Here is a 12,597-nt window from a genome sequence, read left to right on the forward strand (position 1 = left end):
GGTGGGGATTCATGTTTTGAACATTCCTAAGTGAGATAATGAGAACCTCTTATGGAAATATGAAAGAGCATGTACTTTTAACAGCGTTTATTTGATGAAATTTGGTTTTCAAATGGCTGAGATATCCCAAAAAGTGATAATAATAAAATGCGACAGGCGACGCCTTTTATTAGGATCTCTTTGTTTCACCTTGTTTTTGGATATATCTCGGCCATTTCAAAACCTTTTTCATCAAATAAACTTTCGATACCCCTTAGAATTGCATGCTCTTTGACATCTCATAGAGTGGTTTCTGAATATCTCGCAAAACGTTAAAAGCTAAATCCTCACCTCAACCTGCCCAGAACTATATACACACTCGTGTACCAGGGAGGTGCCAGCACATGGAGCACCTCTCTGCCTATACAGTGCCTCAGGATGACTGTCTGTAGGCCTATACTTCTCTCCTCATCTCAAGAAAATCCACTTTCTTAATAAATAGTCATGGCCGGCGGAACCGGGGGGGGGGGGGGGCTCTTCCCGCTCCCCCACTTTTTGTGCACTATACAAAGGAATACATAAGGTGTCAACACTTTGCCTCTCCCCCACGTCTTTTTTTTTTTTTTTTTTTTTTTTGACCAGGAAGTACGTAAGTGCACTAAAAAGAAATAGAGATCTTGCAGTGTGAGCGCTGTAAAGGTTATGTATATGCGCTATTTAAGACCTCTTTTTAGCTCATGAAACCCGGAAGTCCCCCCCCCCCCCATACACACACACACTTTTGAAAACGCTCCGCCGGCCCTGATAGTTCCAGGACCACACAGGGGTCACATTTTCTTTTTCTTTTGGTTAAATCAAGAATTATCTTCATCACCTTTTGGCCATTCTCTTACTGTTTTTAAGTCATTTTCGCCGTAGATGATCATATTCCGAGTATGATTATGTCGCGTAAGTTTTATAAGATAGGCCTACTATAGTTGAGGGAACTAGTTTTGACATTTAAGAGTATTTAGGCCTACCTCGCAATGTCGTGAACAGAGACATGTTTGGTTTCGTAGGCCTATTGGTCGAGCTAAGGATTCAGCTTTTAACTTTTTGCGAGATACTTAAAACCACTCTATATGAATGTTACAGAGCATACAAGCTTCGGAATGAGGAACTCAAAGTTTATTTGATGACCGGCTTTGAAATGGCTGAGATGAAGCAAAACATAACGATCCTAATAAAAAGTGGGTCCCACCTTTTATAAAGAGTTAGCTTTGTTCTGGATATCTCAACCATTTCAAAACCCATTCTCATCAAGTGAATTTCGAATCCGTCTTGAAATTATAATGCTCTTTTATAATATGTCATATGAGGTTTCTCATTATCTCACAAAAGGAAACTTGAAGCCCCATCTCAACCAACTCTACACCATCCCTTTAACAGTGTGAGTATAGAAATGTTGCCCCCCCCCCCCCCCCCCATTGTCTGAGTCACGGGCATTATAAAAGACGCATCACAGGTCCACAGATATTCGCATATATTCTATAAACTTTCACGAGCGCGACAACAAAAAACAAAAACAAAAAATAGAGGTCATTGCGATTTAATGTGTATAGCTTTTGCTGTTTTCACACTTTGTGATAATGGTACCCGCTAATGCAATGTAAGTCTCCAAGTATATCCAGGCCTATATCCTTCCCGCCTCGTCGTAGTCATGATTGTTTGTACGTCGATCTTTTTGTTTCATCAAGAAATGTTTGCAATTTATATAAGTCATTTTCTCGTATTTGTGGCAGATGAAGAGACTCGCCAATCATGAAATCAAGGTCAGAGCAACAAATCTCACACAGTTATAGAGATTCAAACATTAGTGTCCTCGTGTGAACTCAAAGTTAAAATCTGAATGCATTTGCATAACACAATTATCGCCACCAAGGGGAAAAAAACACACACACATGACACACGCACACACACACACAAGTAAAAAATGACTGAAAACTATTCTTACATCAGAAGACTGGTGACTAGATACGAACATACAAGACATAATAGTGTATACCTGTATTCGAAAATAGTTTCATCACGTCCGAATGGGGAGAGGGGGGGGGGGGGGGGGAAGGATTTCATCTGAATTATGACACATGTATGGTATTTCAATATTTTGAATAACCGTCCTCGATATGTCATTTCACGCAGAGTCGCACGGGCATACGAGTAGTTTAACACGAGAAGAGATGCTTTCCGCGATCACATGGAATGTCGATCATGATATGAAATTATAGGTCATGCCAATTTAATGTGATGCCTCGAGAAAGAATAAGCGGTAAGTTGTACCTGAGCTGTTCCATGGAACTTACAGTTACACACTTAATATCATACTTATTTAGTGTGATCGTATAGTGCTAAAAACGTAACAAAAAAGTGATAGTTTGATCTTAAACAAGAGTCCAACTTATGTCAGAAAGCATTATGCCAACTCTCGCTCAAATGAAAATGCTGTTTGATCATTTTGATTATTGTCCTCGTGGAAATTGAAATAAAATGAACGCTTGCATGTGTCATTGCCGTGGAAAGTCTCTGACCATGATAGTTTCATGTGACAAGCACTTCCATATGCCTTGATAACGTTTACTGAACTGTATAAGGGCTGTACAAGCACATTGAGTCACGTCAGGTGCTCACAAAAGCGTGAACATTCTTTTACGTGGGTCCCTCTTTTCCATTAATGCAATCATTTCTGGAAAAAAAAATAGTTATATGATATAATGCATATATTTGTTGTAATACATTGTACGTTTTATTCTCTTTAAAGGTAGGGGATACCTTTTACAGACCTCCCAAAATGCAGCAAAATGAAATATGAACCTCAGGGGATTTGTTTAGGCCACTGCTTAGAAATTTGGAAGTCAAGAGTTATCTACAATTTGAATAATGCACAAAATTCTTAACTACTCAGTAGTTTTGTGTGTCAGCCACACTTAAGCCTTTTTTGTTGTTGCAGTCTTCTGTATTTTTATCTATAAACACAAATCTAAAAGTATAGAGCTGATGTAATAACATTTTGTGTGGCAAGAATGTATATAGAAATGTTTGTAAGTTTTGATTAACTTTCTTCACAAAATATGATGGACACACATGCAGTGCATGGGTCTGCAAAGGTAGCCTAGTAATGTACTGGAATGTACGGTGAGCCAGACCAAAATTCAATTGAAAATCTAACGGTCAATAAAAATGTACTAAATGTTACCTTCCACTTTCAATACTTTATGGGAGTTTCTAAAATGATACTCTCTTCAACATACCACTGTATTTATACAACTCTTCATTTAAGGCATGCAAATGGGATTCCCTACCTTTAAATCTTTATCGACGGCAAACATGTCGTATTGGAAATAAAATTTCATTTGAACTGAATTGAATATTACCGACACGTAACTTCGTAGATTCAATTAACCTTAATAAGAAAGTATGCTGGTGAACTGCAGGCTACCGTCGTGATGTGAGTGTATATGTATATAGGTACGCCTGTGTACCGAAATAAATAGCTCAGACATTTATTCTGTTTGTTCAAAATACAACAAAACAAAACAAAACAAAACAAAACAAAACAAAACAAAACAAAACAAAAGCAACAACAACGATGACGACGGCAAGAACAAAACTGCATAGATTTCTTTGAAATCAATATATCTTCGTATATGGACGATTTGCCTATTGATATTCATACAAATATATTTGTATGAATATGATACGTGTATCAATGTACCTGTTTTCCATTGGTATATTTTAACAAAATGTTTGGTAAGCAGACATTTCACAGTATTATAGATTGGATCGCGAGTTTTTACGAGAGTACTCCGACGTGATAACAATCATGACTGAACTTTATACAGGTCATTTTGACGGTCTATCCTAGGGTTATAAATGGCAATGTCAAATCACTAATTCGAATGATAGGCTTAATACAAGACTTTCTTTTTCTCTCTCACACTTTTTGTGTTTTATTGCCATGCAGTTCAAAGTTGTATAGGAGCAAACTAGTCTCTTAACAACATCCAGAGATTCATTCACTCAAGATAATATAGACACGTATACTTGCTTCTCATAATCGGACTATATAGAAATATGGGCATGGAGGATTTCTCACACCTTGCAGATATTGTACTGATCTGGATTACCCCCTCCAACTGATAAGGAAGATTAAGTGTCATCAAAGGAGTATATATATATATATATATATATATATATATATATATAATATATATAGAGAGAGAGAGAGTGAGAGAGTTGTCCTCTTGTTGGCGTGATATTATCATCAAAAATAAAACTGAAACAAAGTTCATGCTTGTATTCACCAACAGTTTACTTCTGCACACAAATTTGTTATTGTTCTCTCAGTATACTCGTGTATCAACACTTGAGAAAGAGCGAATCGCTCGAAAATTTGTGTGCAGAAATAAACTGTTGTGAATATAGCATGAACGTTGTTTCAGTTTTGTTTTTGATGATGATGATGATGATGATGATGATGATATATTATGTGCATTTAATTCATATCAGTTAGGCCTATAGGCCCACCCCTGCTGGAAAGAATACAGTGTCCCTCAGAGTGTTCACAATGTGTTCCCATTGCATATTCAGCTGTATACTACTATAGTATGTGAAGATTTCACACTGCGGTGTCACATGGTTATGTTCCGTTCACATTGCTCTTCACAATGTGTTCACAATGTGAAAACACTCGAATGGAACAGTGTTAGAATATTTCACACTGTATTCACACTGTGCGTGAGACACTGTTCTTTCCAGCAGGGAATATGTTCTCAAAGTACAAATAAAGTGACCCACCGGACGGTGACACAGAAATTGATACAGATTTAAGAGGGAAGTTAAATGGCATATCACAATATACATTATCCTAATTTTGCGGTTGATTTCGAACAATATTATTTTCATTTTAGCACCAGAATAGAGGGAACAAATTCAGGTAAAAATTTTCATTGACCGATTAAGTTCAACTGAACTTTGTGAAACACGAACACCTTTATAGAATGACAACTGTCCCGTAAACAATCGTATATTGAGACGATGTCAACTGTGAACCAAGTTGCATGATGAGCTATCTGGACATGATGCCACAAATTTACATGTATGTGTTTGTAATTATTTTCGTACTTTGTCTTCATAATTCATTCTTTCCCACTGCGCCTTGAGCATTTATTGGTCATCTGGAATTGGCGCATTACAAGTACCCTGTATTATTATCATTATTATCCTTTTTATTGTTGTTTTTATTATTATCATTTTTACTATTTTTATCTAGATATGATATATTATTATTCATATATAAATATATTATATCATATTGTTACTGTTATCATTATTGTACGAAAGTCACTGCTCAGAACATGCTTGACGGAATGTGATCATTTGATTTTACGATTTGTTAAATCATGATTTCACTTCCAGGACAATACTTGTATGCAATCCTCTCGGAATCGTCGGTTGACGGCAGCGTAGACGAATACGTTGATGACGTGGTTAATGTACTTGAGCTGAGTGACCGCATACACCAACAAGGTCAGAAGGGGCTTTTCATCGTGCAAGAATATGACTCCACTTCCCTGGACGTCACAAAGGAGACAAATCAGAAGAAAAAAATTAACTGGAAGCATAATATGGCAGATAAACGTACCTAACTTTTGAGACGCGAATAATTGCAGACACACACAAAATGAATAAGGAAATATTCTTACATTCGTCAGAAATCAATTAAGAAAAAAAAAAATATAAAGAATTCTTTGTTGGGCAAAGTCAAGTTTTATCCGTAAATTGGCAATCCAAATGCTCAAAATGGTAAGTGATATCAGACATGATGGGGTGTTGCAAGAAAGTTGCAATTAATTGCAAGCTCCATTTTTGCAATTGAAACTTGCGATTGAATGCAATTTGCAATGTTGTTGTATATTGAAATATTTATTGCGAAATTTGCAATAGATATTTGCGATTAATTATTGCAACTAGACTTTTTTGCAACACCCCAGTGTTGATGTATTTTCCATGAATGAAAAACAAAATAGAAATTTTCGGCAGCCATTATTATGAATACTTTATTGTTGTACATTTTACTGTTACATAATGCATATTCACAAAATGACTAAAATAATCAGTCTACATCATTCGATGTACCTTAAAATAGAATAAATCGTAGTCACTTGATATGATTTTATATCATTCCATCAAGCACGGAACAGAAGAGAAAAATACATTAATTTGTCCAGCAATATCAATAGGACACTTCAGCCGTGTATCCAATTTAAAACCAAGTAAAAAGAGAAAGGGAAAATCTCCAAAGAATACATTCTTTCCAGCTGTCAGCACAATGTAATATGCACATATATTAATCCATGTGTACTCTATACGTCCAAACAATATACTGAATATCATATACATTTTTTTTTTTGCTCTGCATAGTAATTTTATTCCTTGTTTTGTTCAAAGTTTTGTTTTGTCTAGTTTCTGTATATTTTTGAATGGCCCTGCTTATAGAATCTGTTATGTTCACAAGAGCTCTCTGAATAACAGCTTCATGGCTGATTGAGGACTTTTTAACTCCGTGACATAAATAACAAACACAAAACACAAAATAATAAAAATCAATAACGATAAATGTCTAAGGACGTGTAACCTACCAACTTCAAGATATGAGAGCTTGAAAGTTGTAATGTTTCACCACTGGTATCAGTAGCAACTATACTAAAAAAAAAAGTTTTATGAGGCAACGATGTCCTCACCATACCACCCTCCTCTCGGTTTATTATACAAAATAGTACGATATACCATTATATTTTTTTGAACGATAAATTTGATTGATGATATCAACTGCATAATATTCCGTGGCATTGCACTTGGATTGCTCGCTTACCAAACGTATCAGTACACATGATCTTATCCAAAAGGCCGAGAAGCGATGTGAAGTATTTGTGAAGTATCACCAGTTTGTTATCTTGAATTTTATTTTCAAAATGGTACTTTCGCGAAGGTTTGTGTCGAAGTCAACATGGTTAGAGGAAGGCTTGTTTAGTGATGATAATTATCTCGTTCACCTTGCATATTATGTGGTTGCGAGTGATATTATCATTTCTTGACCACATGATGCGTAGAAATCCTATAATTTTGTTACTTTATAATAATAACAGTAATAATAATGATAATGATGATGATGATGATGATAATGATCATAATAATAATGATAGTGAGACGGTCTTCTCTATCCAGAGTAGCTCTTCAGTGTTGCCACTGCTCTTAACCAGAGGGCCCTGCCATTATTATTACCCTAGCATTGCCAGGCACCCATTTATACACCTGGGTCGAGAGGAACATGGTGAGTAAGAACTTTTTGTCCAAGGACGTAAGCACTGGACGGGATTCGAACTCGGGTCCTCCGATTTAAAGTCATGAGTCTTACCTTGGTATCAACATATGCGACATACAGGGCCCACACTTTCTACATGATAAAACATCTGCTCTACTACATTATCTGCTTCTTTATTCTCTTTCTCAAAGTCTTCTTGAAGTAGAAGTAGAATGGGGTTCATTACCGTGCATGTTAGGAGTGGTAGATATCTGGACGTGATAAGCTTTCTTTGGTATAAAATCAAAACTAGAAACGTGCTGTGACAGTCTCACCTCTTTTGATGCAATGACGTCATTTGCCACACTCGGCAGCCAGGATACGAAGAAAATGATGCTGACGATGAACAGCATGACGGTGGTTCGATGGTCGTTGTTCTCCTTCTTTGTAATGGTCATCTTAGACCTCGTGCCAGTATCTGTCGGCAACGATGACGGATGAACAGGAGTAGTTGACTGCCCCGCATCCACACCGGGAGTTTTCTTTATGTTCATGGTCGTGCCCTTTGGATCGTTGGTTCTGTAGAGGACTGTAACATACCCGCCCTTCATACTGTTTTGTGCTTTGACAAAAGTTCCCAACTGGCCAATGGTCTCTACGTTGGTGTCGCGAGATGGTAAATCCAAGTTTTCCCGGACGCAGTTTCCATCAGACGATACGTTGACCGACACCACGTAGGCGGCAGGCTGTGTGTTTCTCGTCACATGCTGGCCGGTGAGCTCAAGCCGAACCGTTTGCTGTACCCGTAGGACTCGGAAGATCTTGAAATACAGGACTGACGATAAAAGAGATGAGAGTGAGAAAATTGCCGTCTGCGACCACGAGTAAGTGGTGCCGACCCAGACTACGTCGCCGAACATCAAACAAATGACTTTTTCTCCCTCCTCGTGAGCTCGAGTGACGTAGATGAAGGGCAAGCTGTATGCAAAAGCCAACAAAATACACCCCAAGGACACCCATGTTGCCGTCAGGGGAGAGACTGGGCGAGAAAATGGTGTGACGATGGCCCTAAAGCGGTAGACAGCTATGGTAACCGTCAGTAATGCTGCGGCCAGTACGCCGGAGCGAAGACTTACCATTTCGATAACGCAGTAGACATCACTGACCGCCGAAAAGAAGACGACGACCTTTAGGACATTAAACGATGACGAGATAAGATCGACGACTGCGAGAGCTATGATGGCGATGTCTCCGGCATTTTTTGGTCGACGACGAGCGAACACGAGGCAAATCAGAACGTTTCCCAGGACGCCGATGAGGGGTGATGCGATTCCGACAACAAGGCGAACGTATCGATGCATTATACTGTCTTGATACTTGACAAACAGTCAAAATTGGACTTGAGCAATTACATATAATTTAGCATGTCGGAGAATATTCTCACTGAGAAAGGACGTCTTAACAGGCAAATTGATTTCAGGATAAAACTTCCACTCACTGTGTTTTCAGCTTTCACGTTTCAATAGTAAGAATTGAAGATTTTATATACGTATGCGACGACATGTGGTTTCAATATTTTCAATAATGGAGTTTCAGTATTTTTTTTTTGAAGCACTGTGGACAGGCAGAATGTACATTAATGTAGTTCTACGTGAAACAAAATACTGAATATGCATTAGGAAAAGCAGCTGATTGGTTGCTGAGAAGAAAATGGAATAATCCTCTGCAACCAATGGAGCATAGGTTTCACGTGATTCGACACTCCCTAAAATACAGTCAGATTGTGTCATGGTAATGATGTATACGTTTTGCTTTACGTTCGTCCGGTGAAATGATGTATGTTCAAGCAAATAATTCATACAGAAGAGAGTCACCAGCCTGATATTCTGTTCAAGATTGTAACTTCACAAGAGACAATAATTTCTGTGTCTTATTATGCTGTTTAATTTTCAAATGTGATATACTATGTCATATGCGTTAACTCATTCAGTTATGTTGAGTACACGTTCAGATAATATCTGTCATAAAATTTCGGAAATCATCTCTTTCAATGTTTATAATAGTGAAAAGAGGAGCACGGGTATAACGTTGCTCAGATCCTTTATAGTCTAACTTTGCAATTCTGATGGAGAGAGGAGATGAAATTAGACATCGCTGTAACAATAATTGACGTGTGTTGAAAATTTGCGGCTCAAAGAATCTTTAAAAAATGTCCCAGTATACTGTGCGGTTATAACATGTCAAAGTTTGACCGCCATAGGCACAAAGTGCCAGGACGGTAACTCGGTTGTTTCTGTGGTTGATATTTATACGCTCTTCACACCAGTAGCTGCACACAACTGTCTTCATTAGCATAATTAGTAACGACTAGATTTACTTTTTATAGATGAAGAAAAAACTGACCAAACACATTTTATATAATAAATAATATATAAATAATATAAATAATAACTGATCAAATGATCAGCCGCTGTCACACTGCGAAAAGATCGCAAAGTTTAAAATCTCGATCTTTTGCCAGTGTGACCGCGGCTAATGTGAATGATCGATCCTCATATATCATCCAATGAATATGACTTTATATGCGCTGTCTATAAGCATAATGATGCCATTTTCTCGGATGCCACCCAATCATTATCTCATAGTGTTCTTGATATTTTACACTGACAAGTTTCCAAAGGGTTAAGGGACCTATTAAAACCCTTCGTTTCGGACAAAACATTGCTGGACTCTTACAGCGTAACCTGCTAACTCCTGTTATGGATAAGCTCGGTCTCTTCATACTAACTGTATCATAAGACAATAAAATATTGTAGAATAGTTCTGTATCATTTTTTTCCGTACATATGAAAATATCGTTTTACTTAAAAATTTAGGATGATATTAGAGTGTAATTGTGGAATCAACATCCTTTTCTCTCTAGTCGCATAACAACATGATCTGAAAAACGAGAGAGAATTGTCTAAAAGACACCGATGCCTGTAAAATTCCTGCAGATCCGCTCACCTTGTAGCATCAGTGATTCCGGTCTGTCGCCGTCGACGAAACCATCCACTGTGACACCCTTAGATGTTGATTCCGCAATCTAAGTTGCACATTTATAGTGTCGTTCTTTCTTTTCGATTCAGTAACATTCAAGACACACAGTCTAAAAAAGGTGACAGCCTATAATCTAGACTTGTTTGGGGAAATTCCCCTTAAAGTCCCCTCCTAATCCTAATTACATAATTATCCATATTAACCGGGAATGAATAGATTTCTGGTGATATGTGACGAAATAAAGGCAAGAAATATACTGCATTAACACGGTATTCTCTTCCAAATCAAGTCTTATCAAATACAATGTACACGAAGATAAATATGTTATTTCATCTTTCAGTTACGAGGACTAGGAAAATGCAAATTAAAGTAATGTGATATATATATATATATATATATATATATAATATATATAATATATTTTGTTTGTGTCCAAGACACGTTTAGCTTTTAGTAAGTACTGCAATCTAGACCAGTCTCCAGAAAATAAAAAGTCGTTTTAATTAAGTTTTTATTTCATCTAGCGTTATTGCATTCAGTGAGCGTTATTTCGTTATGTTTCTCCGTCTTAAATCTCTTTTCTTGTGTATCTCTCCCTCTCTGAAATTCTGCGTTACCATGGTCAATTAATGTAGCTCGTCGTATAACAGTCCCAGTTTTCTTTCAGTTACAGAATATTAATTTCATAGCTGGTGGAAACAAAAAGTGGAGTCTACTGCTATGTGAATTAATTTAACATGAAAACTGAAGATATTTTCGAAACATTTTAAAGACATTTTCAAACAATGAAAGAGCATGCTGGTGAAGGTGCTGGTCAGATTATTCATTTTGCTCGAAATTTCTTTGTCTTACTTGAAAAATCCGCTACTCAAAGAGTGTAATGAAAGATAGAAATGAAAGTTTCACAACAACTGAATAGATTTATCTTTTCTCTTCAATCTCACCAATGAAAAGTAAAACTGACGCATTTTTCAGAAATACGACCGTGCAAATAGTGACACGAAAAAGCGAAATGCTGGTGAAATCTTTCCCATGGCGACTTCTGAACATTTGGTCACATTTGGAAAAAATACCAAATCCGCTCAGGGGCAGATCCAGGAATTCCGTAAGGGGTGGGGGTGGGGTGGGGGGGCTTTACAAAATCAAGTGGGAGCGCACGCGTCCATCTCCATTTCTTTTCTTTTTATTCCTTTTGTTTCAACAAAAAACTATACGGGGGCGCCCGGTGCGCCCCTCCTGGATTCGCCACAGCAGCTGCTAACCTATACTTCACAGCTATCGGATAATGAAATATAGAAGAGAGAATTTCTACGACAAATTAAATACGTCTGTGCTTCATGCGGGCATACACACAAGCACACATACAAGCACAAAAACAAACAAACAAACAAAGAAACTCGATGACTTAAAACAGAAATTTCACCTCACATATGAAACGAAAAAGAAAACACTTGGTCAAAATGCCTGCCTTCAAAAGAAAATAGAAAGAAAGTAAGGACAGATCCATGGAATATATAGTTGCAAAGTGGAGGGTAATTCCAGGGACGTGCCTCTTTTCACATCCTTGGTAATTCTCTCTTTTCACAATTTCTTGCTTATTGTAAGGTCATCATTCTTAGAAGGCCATTTTCATATAGGCGCTTCTCTGCCATGAAAAGCGACAAAACGTTCTAAGATCTGTCGTTGAATGAATCCAATTGCTGCTTTGTGGCAGTAGAAATTAAAATGGAGGTATACATTCAATTCTGCTAATGGTACGAGGACAAGGAGACCAAATGACTAGACTACGCAAGACTTTGAATCAAAGGATACCATTTCTACTAAACACAGTAGGGAAATATTTTTGAAAGAAAACCATTCGATGCCAGTTGAATGAAACAAACAAACAAACAAAATAAGATATTTATTTTTTCTCCTGTGTAGAAATAGACAAAGGGATTAAAAGAATAGAAAAATTGCCTTTAAAAAGTGTATATGGAAATTAATATTCTAATATACTGATATCTTGGTGTGGTGTAAAAGTGTTTCATCATTTCTGTGCTTCTCCCTCTGCTTGTGCCTTGCAATGAAATGCAATGTCCAAGGTATGATGAAGACTCCAACTCAGACAAAAGGAAAGAAAAGAGAAACGAGAATCGGGAAAGCACGAAGTGAAAAATATATGTAAATCTAGTTTCTCATGGAAACGGAGTTTGTGGGTCTAAGCTGCATTGTGTAATTTATTTTGAGCTGATGACGTA

At 37.3% G+C, this 12,597-nt stretch overlaps 1 protein-coding gene across 1 annotated transcript; it reads right to left on the reverse strand.

Moving 5' to 3' along the window:
- Positions 1 to 5,423: 5,423 nt before the first annotated feature.
- On the reverse strand, positions 5,424 to 8,679 carry LOC140228555 (uncharacterized). Its single transcript, XM_072308788.1, has 2 exons — positions 7,654 to 8,679; positions 5,424 to 5,588 (listed from the first exon to the last, which is right to left on the reverse strand). Exons 1-2 carry the CDS (start codon positions 8,677 to 8,679, stop codon positions 5,424 to 5,426), a joined length of 1,191 nt encoding a protein of 396 aa, XP_072164889.1.
- Positions 8,680 to 12,597: the final 3,918 nt, after the last annotated feature.

This window comes from Diadema setosum, chromosome 5, assembly GCF_964275005.1.
Source record: "Diadema setosum chromosome 5, eeDiaSeto1, whole genome shotgun sequence".
Taxonomy (NCBI): Eukaryota; Metazoa; Echinodermata; class Echinoidea; order Diadematoida; family Diadematidae; genus Diadema; species Diadema setosum.

Coding starts and splice junctions, on each gene's coding strand:
- LOC140228555 (XM_072308788.1), bottom strand. CDS start 8,679: ATGCATCGATACGTTCGCCTTGTTGTCGGAATCGCATCACCCCTCATC. Junction 5,589..7,653: donor ACGTCATTGCATCAAAAGAG/GTGAGACTGTCA, acceptor TGTGACGTCCAG/GGAAGTGGAGTCATATTCTT.